General features: G+C 32.6%; 4 protein-coding genes across 4 annotated transcripts; 3 read left to right on the forward strand and 1 right to left on the reverse strand.

Annotated features, from left to right (window-relative positions):
• The first annotated feature begins 269 nt into the window (after nt 1-269).
• Nucleotides 270-1,397, forward strand: LOC126654592 (dof zinc finger protein DOF3.4). The gene has a single exon (XM_050348507.2). It carries the CDS (start codon nt 596-598, stop codon nt 1,334-1,336), a length of 741 nt encoding a protein of 246 aa, XP_050204464.1. The 5' UTR covers nt 270-595; the 3' UTR covers nt 1,337-1,397.
• A 5,902-nt stretch (nt 1,398-7,299) lies between these two features.
• On the forward strand, nt 7,300-9,215 carry LOC126657614 (putative glucan endo-1,3-beta-glucosidase GVI). The gene is made up of 2 exons (XM_056103604.1): nt 7,300-7,366; nt 8,098-9,215. Exons 1-2 carry the CDS (start codon nt 7,300-7,302, stop codon nt 9,045-9,047), a joined length of 1,017 nt encoding a protein of 338 aa, XP_055959579.1. The 3' UTR covers nt 9,048-9,215.
• A 1,972-nt stretch (nt 9,216-11,187) lies between these two features.
• Nucleotides 11,188-15,789, forward strand: LOC126654620 (nuclear pore complex protein NUP58). The gene is made up of 6 exons (XM_050348536.2): nt 11,188-11,692; nt 11,976-12,090; nt 13,019-13,492; nt 13,916-14,462; nt 15,277-15,317; nt 15,412-15,789. Exons 1-6 carry the CDS (start codon nt 11,403-11,405, stop codon nt 15,445-15,447), a joined length of 1,503 nt encoding a protein of 500 aa, XP_050204493.1. The 5' UTR covers nt 11,188-11,402; the 3' UTR covers nt 15,448-15,789.
• Nucleotides 15,753-18,351, reverse strand: LOC126654618 (pentatricopeptide repeat-containing protein At3g50420). The gene has a single exon (XM_050348530.1). The coding sequence runs from the start codon at nt 18,349-18,351 to the stop codon at nt 16,228-16,230; it is 2,124 nt and encodes a 707-aa protein (XP_050204487.1). The 3' UTR covers nt 15,753-16,227.
• Nucleotides 18,352-18,368: the final 17 nt, after the last annotated feature.

The following is an 18,368-nucleotide window of genomic DNA, read 5'->3' on the forward strand; positions in this document are numbered from 1 at the left end:
AAAATAATGTAATTTAATCAATTACAGTAGTATTTTTAACATGTTTAATAATGTTGCGAAATGATGTTTCTCCATCAAACAAAATTCTCTGCCCATCAAAATTAGTCAAGCAAATGGGTCCCATATTCTCAATAATAACGCCAAAATGTCTACCTAATTTATCACATCCTTCCCCATCAAAGAATTTCGAATAATAAGTTAAGAACAGAAGCTAGTAGTATTTTAGATATCTTAAATTTTACTAAAAAATATTTTAGATATGTTAATTTATCAGAAGAAAACAAATCGAAAAACACAAAACAACGGCAGTAGTATCTAATCTAGTTCCAACTTTCCAAGCAAATAAGCCGCATACCTATGAGCCGACCCAAGATAAAGCCCACTGATCAATATGTCGTCCCTAACCAAACACTGCACCAAACCTGCCACTGATCAGATTCTCTCTCTCTCTAGCTTTCTCTCTCTATAAAAACCCTAGCTTTTCCGCCATTTTCACACTCTCTAACCCACATTTCTTGGTTCTTGAAGTTAAACCCTAGAAACCTATCAAGAAAATATTCAAGAAAGTTCTAAAAGAAGTGAAAACGTTTCGAAAATGCCGTCTGCTGATCATGCTTCTTCTACTGAGACTAGAAGAGTAACCAAACCCTACCCTACCGGCCCCGGAGCTCCTCCGCCTGAGCAAGAGCACCTCCCGTGTCCGCGTTGTGATTCTACTAATACTAAGTTTTGTTATTACAACAACTATAACTTCTCTCAGCCTCGTCATTTCTGTAAGTCTTGCCGCCGTTACTGGACTCACGGTGGTACTCTCAGGGACATTCCGGTTGGTGGTGGGACACGCAAGAATGCTAAACGGTCACGTACTTCCGGTCCGATGAACTCCGCTGATCATCATCATAATCTTCCGCTATCCGCCACTCCGGTGCTTGTGCCTCTCATGGGTAACCAGGGACAATTTGGTTGTGGCGGCGGCGGCGGCGACGGGAAGGGTGGTAATACCGGTAATTCTAACGGTTGTGGTGGTAGTTTTACTTCGTTGTTGAATACTCAAGGTCCTGGTTTTCTAGCCCTAGGTGGTTTTGGTCTCGGTCTTGGAAGCGGTTTTGAAGATATGGGCGGTTTTGGTCTTGGAAGAGGGGTTTGGCCTTTCCCCGGAGTCGGAGATCACGGTGCTGGCGGCGGCGGCGGTCATGGTGGTGGTGTTACCGGCATGGGGAACGCGTGGCAGTATGAGAATAATAGTAGTGAAAATGGATTTATTGGTGTTAACGGTGGTGACTGCTTTTCTTGGCCTGATCTAGCAATTTCAACTCCTGGAAATGGACTAAAATGATATACTAATAGTATTATTGTTCTTGGTTTTAATTTGAATAGTTGATTAATTGCTTGTTTAATATTAATTCTCTTATGGATTTTTGATCCTTTTTTAGGGAAACAAAATACCCTTTGGCCTGAGGGGTTTAGTTAATGAAAAATTATTGCACACAACCGTTGCGCCATGTCATTCGTGCAACAAACCAATTGTGCGTTACCCATGTGGAAAATTAAATGATAAAAAAAATAAATAATAATTAAAAGATTCCCTATCGCAAATGCTCATTGGCTTGATGTAAAAATGACGTGGCGCAACGGTTGCATGTGATAAACACTCTTAGTTAATTACTGAGTAATGAGATTAGTAAAAATTAGGTTTAAAATTAGAAAAGAAATATGTGACTTTTTTCCTCTTTTAATTTTCTCTTCCCTCTCTTTTATTTTGAATCTCTGTGCCATATGTGAATGTAATTTACAAACTTTACATTTCTCTTTATTTTTTATCAATCCAAGAGTGTCTCAAGTTTTTCATCCGTGTCTAAATAAAAGGTTCAAATGAGTATTTTACTTAAAGGTAAAAGATACAAAAAAATTCTTGAAGTTTTTCTAAAAATACAGATCAGTCCTTAAACTTTTTATGCGCAAAAAATCCTCATTGTTTTATAATTGAACAAAAAAGCCCTTCCATCCATCACTCTGACTGACGGCCGTTGACTTGCTGACTTGGCGATAGAAAAAAGATTCAAATATATCCTTCATGTTTAAAATACTTACCAGTTTTTATATTTATAATTTTTTAGTTTTTTTTTACCATCTTCTTCCTAATAAACTCTATCGTTACGTCAACAAGTTAATTAACAGCCGTTAGTCAAAGTGATGAACGAAATGACTTTTTTGTTCAATTTTAAAACGACGAGGGGTTTTTTGTGCCTAAAAAAGTTTAAGGGCTGATCTGTAATTTTAGGAGAACTTCAATGATTTTTTTATACCTTTTGCCTTTACTATATATTACAAAGTTCTCATAGGAGGAATGGAGCCGATAATATTCATTATCGCATCCTTCAATTATAATAAAAAAGTATCGGTCAAATAAATTTTGATGTTTAAAATTTATAACGATTTACCTATATTTTTTAAAACGTTATAAAATAATTCCTAACCTTTTATTTTTTGTATTTTATAGTTCAAACTATTTTCCTGTAATTTTGAATACGTGGCAGCCATGTTAGACTGTAAATTGCACTGTAGAAAATCTAAGATAGTGTAAAATATATAGATTTTTAATAAGATGATACAATTAGTAGTTGTTAACTTTTTAAACTGTCTTCAGTTGCAAATATGAAAAAGATGTAGGCATCATATAGATTGGAAGTTTTTAAAATTGTTGAATTGTAAACTCAAGTATGTAAGATTTCTGAATTTTTATTTTTAATGTTCTAATTAAATATAAAATGTATAAGAATATATTTCAAATAATTACATTTTAATATAATCCACATTTTCAATTTTTTCATGCGAGAGTTTAAATAAGAAATTTTGAGGAATGAGGAACTTTTACTATTTATAGATTCTTATGCTATTATTCGTACCAAACGATGGATTTTGGTGAAGCTATGAATGGTATCAATTTTATAGATTTTGTTCCTTCAAAATTCTCAATTCAAATGGTGTTGTAACTTTTTTTTCAATATTATTAGATGTTTTAACTTAATTAATTATTTAGAGAAAACAAGTCATAATAAAATATATTAACATCTTAAAATATAAAAATATTTACATTATTTTTTAAATAATCTAATTATTTATAAATTATGTAAAGGTAAATATTTTAAATTATAGTATCTACAAACTTTTTAAATAATTAAAAAAATTAATTTTTTATATAAAATATTTTTAAAACTAAATGTTTTTCTTAGAAAAATATAACGTTATTATTTATATTAAATAAATACTAAGATATATTTACAATATACAAAATGAAAAAATAGCCATAGTATTCAAAATTATTTTATTTATCAATAACAACTATCAACTATTAACAACAATTAACGTCATTTTTTTTATTATCAGCTGTTAATAACAACCGAATCGAAGACACTTATATTTAAGACATTTAAATTAAAGCCACACAATCGAATATGGATAGAAAAACTTTAAATTTATTGAAAAAATATTATTAGGATATATATATTCTTAATTAGGTGACAAAATATAATACATTTTGTGAAAATTAAACTTCCGCATAGTGATTGGCCAGCAACTTAGTCTAGTGGAACCGGTGATTAATCTAAAAATCATTAACTAAGCTGATTATCAAAAATCAACGAGACCATCAGTCCGATCCTGTGGATCAACGCTTCAGTTAAAGAGCGGCAAATATAAGTATTTTTATAAAAATTCTTGAAGAATTAAGAATGAAATACTAGAATATTTGATAGAAAAAGTAAAAACATTTTACTATTTTAAAATAAATAGAATTCCAATGTACCATGACTAAAAAATTGGAATTGAACATTGAGATTATAATAAAAATTGGGCCAAGTACTCCTATTCGAGTCCGTTTATTTTATTGGCTTAATACTTTAAAAAACTCCGACCTTTCGTCTCCTTTTCAATCCTACATGTCGTTGAAAAATTGTTAATTTTACCCCGAGTGAAGGTTCAAAAAAACCCCTGAACTTGGCACGAAGGATCAAATAAGTCCAACCTCGTAAAACCGGATCAAATTACCCCACAATTTGGCAAAACCAGATCGGTTTCACCCTTTTGACTAAAAAAGAGAGTGGAATAACTATTTTAAAAAATTAACCCTAATTAACTGTAATTAATCTTAATTAAAACACTAAATAATCAAATTTAATTTAAAATCTAATTAATATAAAATTGGGGCTTTTTCTACCCCTTTTCCTATATAAATCTAATTACTCTCATAATCAATTGTAATTATTCAAAATGAACCCTAATTAAACTCTGAAAATACTAAGAAAAACTAACAAACACTAATCATTTCCCCGACCCCTCCAAGAACAGACCACCACCGAAATTGATTCTTGAGTTCTTCATTTGCCATCAACTTTTTTTAACAAACTAAAATTTAAACAAATTCAAGAACAAAAAACTAAGATTTAAATAAATCCAACAACAAAAAAATTAAAATTCATGGTGGCAGCAACTTTTCCAACTCCGGCAACAACAAACAGGAAAAGTGAGAAGGCAATTGTTAGGATGGACCGGCTGCTAATGCATAGAGAAATTGTTGTAGTTTAAATTTCCATCACTCCCGCGTCAATCTTCCGCCACCGCTGCATCAATCTTCTGCCACCGCTGCACCAAACTTCCGTCACCAGAAAAAATGGGAAGAGAGTTGTTGGGATGAACCGGTTGTTGCTGCTGCTGGAGGACGGCGGTTGTTTCTGCTGAAGGACGACCGACGGTAACGTTGCTGCTGAAGGATGACCGGCGGCTGTTTCTGGTGAAGGACGCCGACGGGTTATGGAGAAGGGGAAGAATGTGTTGACGCCGACGGGATATGGTGAAGGGGAAGAATGTATTGGCGGCGGGATAAAATAAATTATGTTTTAGGTTTTAGTTTTTAAATGATTTTAGGGTTTAATGGGTTAAAGTTAATAATGGTCCCTGTTTTGTTAATTAAAAATTAATTTGGTGTTCAAACATTTGAAATTAAAAAAAATAAAAAAAGTTAAATGTCAATTTTGTGAATAAAATAAAAATTAAGGACTATTTTAATCTTTTAACCATTTAAAACCACCTAAATCCATTTAAAACCGGAGAGTGTGTTCACTCTCTAGGGTGAGAGTGGGGAAGGGGGTATTTGATACGTTTTTGCATAGTTGTGGGGTGATTCGATCCATTTTTGCGAGGTTGGGCTTATTTGATATTTCGTGCCAAGTTCAGGGAGGTTTTTGATCCTTTACTCATTTTACCCCAATTTGCATTAAAATTGACCTTTATTTATTTGACAAAAGTTCAATAATTTATTTAAAAAATGGTATATTTAATATAAAAAGTTACTCTAATGCAAAAAGGGACAATTTAGAGAATTTTTGTCAAATAAAAAAAAGTTCAATTTTATGCTTTAAGGTACAATTGAAATGAAAAAAATGCAAGATAAGATAAAATTGACAGATTTGCAACGTCAGGGTAGGATTGAAAAGGGGCTAAAAGATCAGGGTTTTTTTTAAGACATTAACCCTATTTTATTTGGACACTTAACTAGTCCATAAATCATTTTAGTTTATAAATAAGATAAACAGAAAAAACGACAGAAAAAAATCAAAAAAGGGCAATTTTTTTGAAAATTATGCTCTTTCAAAAGAGTTTTCATTTTAATATCTAATTTTTTCACTAAATATCTAAGAGAATTTGCTTGTATATATAAAAAAAATATGAGCAATGTATCCTTAGAGGTATTAAACATGTATATAAAATGTGAAAAGATTTTTATTTTTTAGATAAATTTGAAATGTTTTGACTTGAAGCATATTTTTGAAAATTAAGTAATTTTTTGAGATAATTTTATGGTTAACTCATATAAAAAAGCAATATGGGAGAATAAGTTTCACTTTTCAAAAACAACAAACTTATATATCCTTTTTGAAGCTAATTGAAATTTATTAGAAAATAAAATAATATAAGAAATTTTTAAAGACACAAATGTTGCTCTAAAATTTTCATATTTTAATGTCGTGAAATTTTTTTGCTGTAATTTTTGCATTGCTTGTTTCATTTATTTTGCAACTTGTTAATATTGCATGTTATTAACAAGCTATACTTCAAATAGTTAAGCCATTATATTAGCATTGTGGTTCAACTTCTCCCGCAAGCGCTATTTCTTTCCAATTATTAAAATATAAATAGTGCACATTTAGTTTAACTATTTGAAAATCAAATGAGAATTATTCGGCTCTTATGCTTAATGTAGCTACCTAATAAATTATTATAATCAATAGTTGCTAATATTTTAAATATCAAATAGTTATCGATATAAAAAATACATTATAATTATTTTATATAGCTCATTTCATTTCATTTTATTAAATGTTTATATAAAACAATTATAATATAGTTTTTCCAATGTCTAAAATATTTCAGATTATTTTTAAATATTTAATTATTAATAAATCATATAAAAGGATTATTCTATTAGTAATAGTTATAGTTTAAATATTTTTAGTTTCTAATTTCAAACTATTGCTCTTGAATTTTTTTTCATACTTGTTTAATTTAATATGAGTCGACTTAGCAACAAATGTTATACATAAGAAAAAGAATTAATAGCTATTTAATATATTAATCGCAGCTAATTAAATCCGATCAAATATATAATGTCTCGGCTATCAATAATAGTTATAAGCTATCAACTATCAGTAATGGTTAAATGATCAATAATAGATAATAACTATAAGCTATCAACTACCAGTAACGGTTAAATTAAATAAATTGGAATTTAGCACACAATCACAATTCTACAGTAACTTTAATTATCTCTTGTGGAAATTCTTATTATAATTTTTCTATAGATCAATTTATCCATTAATAGAAAAAGACTGCTAAATAGTTAATTACAGTTGGATTTTCTTTTTGTGTATGAAGACAAGTATTTCTGATGGCATGCCACCATAATATTAGTACACTGCAGATTTTATTCTAAAAAAGGACTCCAAGTTGATGATTTTAATAAATAGTTGTTTCTAAACATGATAGATTAATATTAATTAATTTTCCATAAATGTCATTAAAATTTGAAGATAAATTTACAGATTAAAGAAAAAATGATTACATATGGAAATGACAAAATTTTTATTCCAAAAATAACAAAGAAAAGAAAAATTTCCATTCACAAATATAAATTGTTAATTCCTAGCCTAAGTTTTTATCTATAAATTGAGCACATAAATTTTTCAATTATCATTACTAATCATCATTTAAAATAAGATAATAAAATCTCATACTAGATTTTCCATGGCTCATCCAATCTTTTGCATTTTAATAGCATTCTTGTTTAGTGTTCAGATCCATGAGTTTGCTGGTATGAAATTATTATTATCTTAACATTTTTACTTTACATGAAATTAGTTATAAATGTACTATTGAGTTTGGGGCGAGCAAACGATCCGTCAAACCGAATTAAATGTTTTAACTGATATATTTTGGTTAAATTTATTTTAAAAGTTTTGAGTGATTCGCTTAGGTCAATAAAATATATATTTATATTATAGTTAAGAGTTGTAAAAACTTTTGTTACTGAATTAATTAAATATTTATATTAATTTTAATTTATTTTTGATTCAGGTCGGTTTAGTTTTGTATTTTATGATTTTAATTAATTCGGTCAATGGGTTTTAGTTAAATTGATAATTTGATATGTTCAACTAAATAGATAAAATACTTTGGCTAATTCAGTTTTGGTTAAATTCCATTGGTTAAGAGATTAAAAATCATGTTAACCAAATTAACTGAATATTTTCTATTTATTGTTAATTATAATTCTTTATATCTTTATCAGTTTAATCAAATTAACTGAATTAATTGGCGGAGTTGGTCGGTTTGATTTTGGTCAAATTAGTTTCGATTAAATTTGATAATTTAGTTGGTTCAGTTAAAGAGACAAAATAATTCCGCTGATTAAGTTTTAGTTAAATCGGTTAGTTTTTAAGCGAACCAACCTTGCTTGTCCTAGGCATTGAGTTAGTTAAAATTTGTAATTTTTTATCATCTCAATTTGTATTTGTTTTTTTTTACTAAATCAACTACATTGATGTTATGCAGGAGCTCAAAATGTTGGTGTAAACTATGGCAGAGTTGCTGATAATCTTCCACTTCCACCTCAAGTAATCGATCTATACAAATCGAGAAACATTCAAAACATTCGAATTTTCGATCCGCAACCCGACACTTTAGCAGCACTCCAAAATTCAGCAATTCCAGTCATAATTGGAGTTGTAAACAATGATCTTCCAACTCTCGCAGCTGATGCTACAGCCTGGGTTCAAGCTAATATTGTTCCGTACGCAGTAAACGTAAATTTCCGTTGCATATCGGTCGGAAACGAGGTTATTCCAGGGGAACTAGCCGTTCATATTCTCCCTGCAATGCAGTCAATTCAAAGAGCAGTAGCAGCCGCGAACCTGTTGATTCCTGTGTCGACTGCAGTATCCCAAGCGGTGCTTGGAACATCGTACCCTCCTTCGGCAGGAGCTTGGAGTGCCGAAGCAGGACCTATAATTGAACCAATAGTTAAATTTCTACAAGAAAATAAATATCCTCTGTTATGCAATGTCTACCCTTATTTCGCTTATGTTAGCGATCCCGAGCATATCCGGCTCGATTACGCCTTGCTCAGCAGCACCGAGGTGATTGTGGTGGATGGGGACTTTAAATATACGAATTTGCTCGACGCCCAAGTTGATGCTACGTATGCTGCATTGGAGAAATCCGGATGTAACGACGTAGAGATCATCGTGAGTGAAACGGGATGGCCGTCAGCCGGTGGAGATCCTGCGATAGCTAGTGTGATTAACGCGCAAACGTATAATAATAACGTTGTTGCTCGGGTGAAAGCGGGTACTGGCACGCCGAGGAGGTCCGGAAGGGTACTTCAAAGTTATATATTTGCTACATTTAATGAAAATTTGAAACCAGCTGGGATTGAGCAAAATTTTGGATTGTTTAATCCGGACATGACAGAGGTCTATCATGTCAATTTTTAAGACAAGAACTCAAGAACACAAGAACATAATAACACAAGATTAGGATATTGATTTCATATTTAAGTTTGAATATGAATTTGAATAAAAGTGAATTTGCATATTCACAATTTTTTGAAGAAAAAAATGGCATGTAATGCACCTGTGCCCAAGAATGAGGCGAGTTCTCAATCAAATAAATATTTGGAATTAAAATTCTGAGCGTTAGCAAATATTTGCTCTATATTTTAATTTCGTACATGTTCTATTCATATTAACGTGGTACCAAAAATTTAATTTTTTTATTTCAAATCGACTACATCTTCTTTTTATCTGATACATTTATTAGTCGGATGCTAAGCCCCAGTAATTTATCGGGAAGTTTTATGGTTATTTTGTTTTTCATGTACATTTTTTAGATGAAAATAATAATTATTCATCCAACAGTAATAAATGAATTAATATTTATTTTATAAAAAATAAAATACCTATAAAAGACTCTAATTTATCGGATATGATCCATATTTTATCCTACTTTGATTAGAAAACACCTTTAATACTTAAACTTAATAAAATTAAAAACTTAAAGAATTATGGAATTATCAAAGATGAAAGGCTGATTTTTGAAGATTGAAGGCGGAAAAACTACAGAATTGAGATCTATAAACATCAGGTGCTATTCCGTCAAAATGACGAGAGTCGTAAATGATACAATTATAAGACGATATAGTAATTGCAAAAATTTAAAAGATCATGAAATTATTGAAGGTACTCGAAGATTGAAGATTGAAGATTGAAAACTATAAAAAGGAGAGCTACAAATGTCAGTTTCAACATCATTCTATACAAAATGATGAAAATTGTAAATGATAAAAGATTTTATTTTAGATAATTTAAATTATTTTTTAAAACTACAAACCCGTGATTATTTAATCCCAAAATTTTAACATAATTTTATTAGTCTTTAGTGCGACGTACTTTACAAAAAATTTGTAGTTTTTCTTTTGGCGACGAGGGAGCCCACCAAAGTCCAACATCCTTTTTATTTAAATTGAGTCCAACCAATGTTTTTAAAACCAGACCGGAGATCGAACCGGCTTCAAAGAGGGTTCATAGTTCGACTGGTTCAACCGGGTTAGTTCGGATTTTTAATTTTTAATAATTTAAAATAATTTAATTCAAAAATATATATAATTTATAAATTTATAAATAAAAAAATATGAAAAGTTATTTTTATTAAATTTTAACATGCAAAATATAATAATAAATGATAATTATATAAAAATATATATAATAATTATTTTATATGAGAAAAAATATGATTTTTTTATTTTTAATAAATAAAAGTTACAAAAATAGAAAATATATAATTAAATTCTATAAGATACGCTGATATATTTAAAATAAAATTAATTACTAAAGTTTTTTGTATAAAATTTGATTTTAGTTGAATTACTTTATACGATAATATATTAAATTCAAAAATATTAAATTTATTATGTAATTTTAATTATAATAAAAAATATTTAAAATAATTAATGTGTGTGTAAATTTTAAAATGAATATATGAGAGAATGTGTTGAATATGAGAGAAAAAAAGAAAGTGATGTAAGAGAGAAAAAAAAACAAGTCACATAAATAGTAGATGTCATAAACACATGGATGGGGGCGACCACATGTCTGGACAAAAAAAATTGAGTTTTGAGCTAAAATTTTAATAACCGATTTTTCCGGGTTAGAGAAATAACCGGATTTTACCGGTCTGATCCGATTTTAACCGATTTTCTATTTCTTGGATTTTTACATCAATACCAGACCAGACAGCTGACCGGTTTCTGGTTAATCCGGTTCGACCGGCCGGTCCGGTTTTAATAACATTGAGTCCGACTATCCTTTTAGTGTGGAATCCAACCACTTAGGTAAATTCCTAGAGAGATTAGTTTCGACATCTCACCGCCTGAACCTCTCACTTTGTACGGCCCTTTAACAATTCGTCTAAATGCTTTTAATAAGTGACATGACTCTTAGTTCTCTCTTGCTGTTCATATTTAGAACCAACTGAGCCGATCGGTGGTGGATCCGCAATTTTCTTATTTCCAATTAGAGAAAGAAGTATTCCAAATTAGAAATAACAAAAAGCAAGAAGTACCAAATGGCAATATCTACAAAGACAATCAGTCAAAACTACAAATAACTATTCTACGTATCCCAATTAGCAAAATCATCAACTTCTTTTAAAATCAACAATCCTGTAAGGCGCGATTTTAAATTTTTTTATTTAGTCTTTTCAAAATTTCCCCCAAAACCCTAAAAATCAAGGAAAAACCCCAAATGCACAATCTAAAACCCTAATTAAGATTTTTTTTGAATCAAACACAAATGTCGTATTCTCTCTTCTCAACTCCACAACAGCAACAGCAACCGCAACCACAACAATCTCCGTCGCCATTTCAATATCAACAAAGCAACCCTCTTTTCTCTCAACAGCAACAATTTCAAGCACAACAGCACCAATTTCAACAACAACAACAATTTCAACAGCAGCAATTGCAGCAACAGCAGCAGCATCAGCAATTATATCTGTTCACTAATGATAAAGCTCCGGCGAATTACAGTACCAAGTGGGCTGATTTACACCCTGATTCCCAGAAATGTCTACTTCAAATTGAGTAGGGTTTAATTTCACTCGTGTTTAATTTTTAATATAGTTTTTGTCTTTTTGCATTTTGTTTTCTGGGTTTTTAATTGTTTCTGTTGGGCTTCAATTGCTTTTGGGCTGTTATAAGGGAAGATTTTTGATTTTACTTTTGAATTGAAAGTTAGTTGCTTTTTATGTTTATTTTGATGGTTGTTTCAAATTAAATGTCGAGGTTTGGCTCATGAATATATCATAGACCGGGTTTAGGTAAGAATTTTCCTTATCAAAGTGCTGTGGCGATATTTGGTTTGTAGGGAGCGAATATTGGAATATAGAGATGAGAGCCAGAGGCTAGATCAAAGCAGTCGTCTTTATGATTCCTCGGTTTCCAGTGAAGGCTTTGAGCTTGATGCAGGCCATATTGTTCAGGTTCTTGCTTTGTTGTTGGTTGTTAATCATTTTGATTCAATATCTTTTTGAACTTTGTTACACTTGTTTGTTCCCTCAGTAATCTGGCTCATATTATTTTATGGTTCTAAATTGTGATTCAAACTACTTTGCGGGATGCATTTAATCAGAGCATAAGTGACAGTTAACATGAATTTATGGCATTTTAGGGGTCATGTAGCTATCACATATAAAATAAAGCCTGATGTCCTTTGACTTTTGTGTCTAGAATCCTCACTAAAAAGTTTATGCTTGCCTTGAAAATTGAGTTTATGTTAGAAGTATAGATGTCAAACTGTTTCTTCGCTCTAGCCAATTCCACCTGAAAACTGGGACCAGCTTTTTCGCTGAATTGTATATATCTTAAAACTCATTTTAGAATAAACATGCAAATAATTTGTTAACCCGTTCGGTTACTTGCCGTCCTGGCTGACTCGAGCACTAGTCACTGAGTTTGTATGGATTTTTTTTGTAGTTTTTTTTAAATTTTGAAGTAATTTTTTTGTAACTTAAGTTTTAGCATAGAAGTCTAAAATTGCCTTTTACTCTTTTATTTTATATATCAAAATTTGCAACTATAATTTCAGATATTTTTAACTCTATATTCTAATCCTTCTTGCCTTCACATGAATTATTTTTCTATTTGAATTAAACTTTAACTATATGCTAATAATTTGTGTGATATTTTATTCATATATATATTCAATACTTTTGATGATAATAAAGTACAGTCATATAGAATATAAATAAATCTTACTGATTATTTTATAAGATTATTTAAAATTTCAAACTTCACCTTTTTTAGAGAATTTTGATATTATTGTAAACTCTTATTCTTCAAACTTCACCTTTGTTTGGGATGATTGATTTGCAGCTGCACATTTTAGTAATTGTTTGGCTGTTAGTGCAGGAGCTTGGGGGGATCAGTACTGCTACGGAGAGACAGAAAGCTCTACTGCACGAACTTATGGTCAATGCTAAAGACATGTTACGGAACACTGAGATGGCTATTCGTTCTTTTATGATGCTACGGCCTAGGTTCCTTCATCCCTATGCAGGAGGTGCTCCAAATGCCACTGCACCATCTCAACCTTCTGGAGCAACAGCAACACCAGGCTCTGCTGGTCAAACAACATCTGCGTCTATTATGCCAGTCTTTGACTTCTACAGCGGTCTTCCTAAGAAACCATCACCATTTTTACAGCAAACTGTTCTTAGATTTGAGAAATACTTGGGTGAGTGCCGCCAGTGGATTGAAGAGTTAGAGCAATTACTCCTCCTAGATTCTGAGCGCAATTCTTCCCACCCTGGATCTTCATTACTTCAGTCTCTTCCAAAAGTCATGGAAAATGTGCATGGCTTCTTTGTTCATGTGGCTTCTAAGGTAAACGAACATGAGCATGCAACTTTATTTTTTTATCCCATCTCTTAACCATTTATATTGTATTTCTTTTGTTGTTGTGCTCGAAAATTCCGAGGGTTTTTCAACGCTCCACAATTTTCTTGTCTGTGGAAGCATATTCTTTATACTTTATAAACAACCCAGTGCAAATGGATATTTTCTCAAACCTACGGAAACATATTTTATTTAAATCCTCTCCATTGTTGAAACACTCCTTTTTAGTCAAAGGAAAAATATTTGATATCCAAATTTGTTTCTGGATGTACAAAGGATTTTTATGTATTACTTTCTTTTTCATATAAATATTATTGTAGAATTAAAATGATCTGGATGTATTAGAACTGAACTATGATTTTTGGTTGAAGATGCATGCTTTTAATGAGTTCATTATTTTGTTTTGCCCAGGTGGAGAGCATTCATCAGTACATTGAATCTATGAGAACTGCCTATCTTGCTGATCAACGGCGTCGAGGGGAGCTAAATGATCCTTTCCTTGAAGCTGATCGGCGGGAAACGGCAAAGCAAGAAGCTGCCGCTAAGCGAGTACATCCAACTTTGCATTTGCCTGCAAATTCGCAACCTTCAACACAGGTCGCTGGGTTATTTGCAAGCTCTTCAACTCCTGCAGCATCAACAGCCCAGCCGACACCTGCTGGAAGCGGGTTATCTCTTTTCAGTACACCTTCAACTGCACAAACTTCTTCTTTCCCATCAAATTCTTTATTTGCAACACCAACCGTCCCTGCAAATACATCCTCTTTGTTTGGATCATCGGGTCCTTCCTCACAGCCTTCGCTTTTTAGTTCATCATCGGCATCAATGTTTACTCCTGCTTCAACTCCCTCTTTATTTAGTGGTAATGCAACACCTTTTGCTTCTACTACACCTGCTACTGGTTCCTTATTTTCAACGCCTGCTACTGGTTCCTTATTTTCAACGCCGTTTGCATCAGGTATTTCCTATTTTTAATATTGGCTTAATGTTTTTCAACAGTATTATTCAGAAGTTCTCATACTATTTTTTTTCGGATTGGTGCTTACCAATTTGTTTTTTTAAAACACTCTGTGAACTGCTTATTTTATACTCGCGGGTCCTTTTGTCAATGGAATTTGGAGCGCGTGATTTCAAACGCCTCCAAATTAAAAATAATCTTAATTCATTAACCCTAATTTATATGAAGATTAACATGAATGCTTGTATCACGCTCCAAATTCTGTTGACCAAAAGGATCCACGGGTTTATAAATAAGACGTATAAGGAGTTAATTGGTTACGATTTTTCTTTAGTTATCAGATGTTCATTTGACTTGTGCTACATTGCTTATAAAAATTTGCTCCATCTCTTTTAAAATGTTTTTTCATTTGCATAATTTAAGTTCCCTATTTGAATTTCTTCTTTTGCCCTGTCAAGGACTTAGCCCTCTGCATTAGAGATAATTTATACCATAATTAGAGTCTCACATAACTATTTAAAATTTTAGATTAATTAGTTAATGTTATGACTAGTTGAGTACAAGGTAAAGATAGCAAGCAGTTATTTGCTTGTGGGGTGTGTTAGAGATAATTTAACCATAGTTGGAACTTCACCTATTTATATTCCACGTATAAGAAAGATAAGTTAAATAGATATTAATTGAATTGAGTAGCTGCTGTTGTCGAGTATAGCTTATAAGTTTGGATAAGGGAATCGTTGCAATATTGCTATTTTCTAACAATTTTTAGTTTTTTTGTGACCATTTGAATTAATTTATCCGTTTTTTCTCATAGGTCCTGCAACCACATCTAACTCTAGCTTTGGAGGATCATCTGTAAGTAACTTTTGTCAGTCATTATATCTTTTATCTTCTGCTGCATCCTACTGTATAATTGATCTTCTTATCCCATTGTGCTATGTCCTTACAGAAACCAAGACCAAAATCCCGAACAGCACGGCGGTAGTAACAATGGCTTTGATCAAATGTTCATGCCAACTTCTTTATATGCTCGGATGATGGTCTCTCCATTCAGCTACTTTTAGCTTTGCTTGTCATATGCCTGCTGCGACAGATTCGTGAGTCTTCATTCCTTTGGGCCATAAAGGCTTCATAAAGATTGCTGCGAGATCCTTGTACGATAAGTCCTTGATAGAGGATATTTTCGATATAGATCCATCTTAAAAGAAGCATAGCATGCTCGTTTTTGTTTCTGTAGTTCATGTAGCTGTGACTTCATGTGACATTTCATCATTTTTCAAGACGAAAGTGTATTATCAAGAGATCATATATTGATTTTGAAAGCTAACTATTTGTCCTGGACAAAAGAATGTCAATCTTGTACACTTTAGATGCAAATCAACAAAACTAATCTTTCTGACTGTATAAGCTTGCAAAATTTTGGCTTATAAATGAATAATCAACAAAATTTTCCTGTTTCTATTTTATTCCTTCACATGGACTGGATAGTTACAAATTGTGATTATTGACACAGCTTGCAGCTAGCATCAACGATCCAAGCTAAGATATCTACACTTTCTGGCTCTTTAAGGTGAACGCGGTGTCAGAAGTGAGGATTCTGAAAAGTCCTTATACTAACACATTTTGGAAAGTCCTGTTAAGTTTAACGTGAAATAGATCAATCAACCCCGAAATAAATAGTGCTACTTAGCGTAGATATGGTGTTCATATATCGAAATCAGAATCCCAATCAAGCTTCTTCATATTAAAATGGCCTTGTCAAATTCTATGTGGAATATATCCTTGCATCAAATTCTGATTCATCTATAACTGATTTGTTCATGTTCACCTGAAGTCTATGCACTTCAGCTTGTGCTTTATCAATCAACAAATTTGATTGGTCATCAGAAGAGAACACATGAATGTCATTTTTGGACTCAATCCAGCTTACTCCAGGATCTTTTTCTAATGCCAATTGTCTTATCTTTTTCCTTAATTCTGCAACACCATCGTATCTCCCTGTAACAGCGAAAAGATTTGAAAGCAGAATATATGTTGCCCTATCTTCTGAATCCAATTTCAACACTCGTTCTGCTGCTCGAATTCCTATCTTCAAATCCCGCTTATTTACGCAAGCGCTCAACAAAGTTCTCCATAGTTTCAAATTCTCTTCACCGTATACTGATTCTGTAATAAGCTTTTCTGCCTCGTCCAGTAAACCAGCTCGGCTTAGTAAACTTACCATGCAACTATAGTGTTTCGGACCAGGTATAATGCCGTTTCTCGTCATGTAACCCCACAAGAATTTCCCCTTCTCAACTAACCCGCAGTGATTGCAGGCAGATAGTAGGGACAAGAATGTTACTTGATCTGGTTTTAGACCATATTCTAAAACCTCAGCAAAAAGCGTGATTGCTTCCTCTGCCATTCCGTGGTGACTAAATCCACCGATCATCGAATTCCAGCACTTCAAGTCCGGGTTGGAAACTTCGGAAAATATCTTTTCCGCAGCTTGAAGATTACCGTTTTTAGCATACATATCTACAAGACTTCCACAAACAGACATTTCTGCTCCGCATCCCGTTTTAACAGTCTGAGCATGAATCATCTGTCCTTGCTTTAAAATTGCAAGATCCGCACAAGCGCTCAGAGCTCCACTTAGAGCGAAACTGTCGCTCTTATGGCCTTCTTGACACATCTTACAAAATAGTTTTATTGCACTTTCACCATCGCCCAACCTACAATGCCCCATAATCATTTCAGTCCAAACAACAACATCCTTCTCTTTCGTCAAACTGAAAACCTTTCGAGCGGATTCAGTATCGCTGTTATTAAAATACATCGACACTAGGGCATTTCCTATGAAGACACTACAATGCAACCCTGCTTTAATAACCTGAGCATGAAGAGGTTTCCCATACTCATAAGCTGGAAAATCACAAGTTCCTGAAATAATGGCTGTAAAAGTATATTCATCTGGTTTAGAGAAAGACTTGCCAAGCAGCTCGACAAACATTTCCATAGCTTTCTCACCTTCTCCACTTTTAGCACACCACGAAATCATTGAATTCCAGGAAACTAAATTCCGGTTCTCCATTCTACTGAAAACACTAAACGCCATTTTTCTGTCGCCGCAGCTACAATACATATCAAGCAAGGAATTCTGCAAAGCCGAATCAGGTACTACATTCAAAATAACAACTCGGGCATGAATAACTCGTCCCCAACTATAATATCCCAGTTTGCTACAAGCATTCAGTACCAATGAACACGTAAACCGGGTAGGAGTTTCACCAGACCTCACCATTTCACCATATAAACATAAGCTTTCCGTAATCCTACCATTCTTTAAATTTGCTGATATTATCGAATTCCACAGTATAACATCCTTTTCCGCCACATTCATAAACACTTTCTCCGCGGATTCCAAATCCCCACGATCCGAATACATTCCAAGCAATGTAGTTTGAACGCAAACATCATTAACAAACCCAAATTTAATAACTTGACCATGAAACAAACACCCCAAAAACCAATCCTCAAGTGAGCAACACACTTGCAATAAACTTGTAAATGTCGCTCCATTCGGCCTCAACCCTCGGAAGCCCATATCAGCATACAACTTAAAACTCAAACCCACATAGCTACAATCTCTACAATACGCTGAAATTAGCGCATTATAAGAGATAATATTTCGTTGAGGCATTTTATCGAACACTTTCTGTGCATCCAATCGTGAACCGCAATGCGCATACATAGCAATGACATTGTTGTTAAGATAAGGAGCTTGTGCATAACTGCTACAGGCTGTGGTAGTTAGAATCAACGCGTGTAATTGACGTGCCTTTTTAAGCGAGTTAATAGTTGTACACTTGTTTATCAGAGTTTCTAAAAACGTTAATGGTGACATTAACCGCCAAAATTTGA

Source organism: Mercurialis annua, linkage group LG7 (genome assembly GCF_937616625.2).
Source record: "Mercurialis annua linkage group LG7, ddMerAnnu1.2, whole genome shotgun sequence".
Taxonomy (NCBI): Eukaryota; Viridiplantae; Streptophyta; class Magnoliopsida; order Malpighiales; family Euphorbiaceae; genus Mercurialis; species Mercurialis annua.

What these genes read in the sequence shown, in the direction of transcription:
- LOC126654592 (XM_050348507.2), top strand. Translation starts at nt 596, where the DNA reads ATGCCGTCTGCTGATCATGCTTCTTCTACTGAGACTAGAAGAGTAACC.
- LOC126657614 (XM_056103604.1), top strand. Translation starts at nt 7,300, where the DNA reads ATGGCTCATCCAATCTTTTGCATTTTAATAGCATTCTTGTTTAGTGTT. An exon ending in TCAGATCCATGAGTTTGCTG is followed by an intron (nt 7,367 to 8,097) that starts GTATGAAATTAT and finishes AACTACATTGAT; the next exon opens with GTTATGCAGGAGCTCAAAAT.
- LOC126654620 (XM_050348536.2), top strand. Translation starts at nt 11,403, where the DNA reads ATGTCGTATTCTCTCTTCTCAACTCCACAACAGCAACAGCAACCGCAA. An exon ending in ATGCAGGCCATATTGTTCAG is followed by an intron (nt 12,091 to 13,018) that starts GTTCTTGCTTTG and finishes CTGTTAGTGCAG; the next exon opens with GAGCTTGGGGGGATCAGTAC. An exon ending in CTAGCTTTGGAGGATCATCT is followed by an intron (nt 15,318 to 15,411) that starts GTAAGTAACTTT and finishes ATGTCCTTACAG; the next exon opens with AAACCAAGACCAAAATCCCG.
- LOC126654618 (XM_050348530.1), bottom strand. Translation starts at nt 18,351, where the DNA reads ATGTCACCATTAACGTTTTTAGAAACTCTGATAAACAAGTGTACAACT.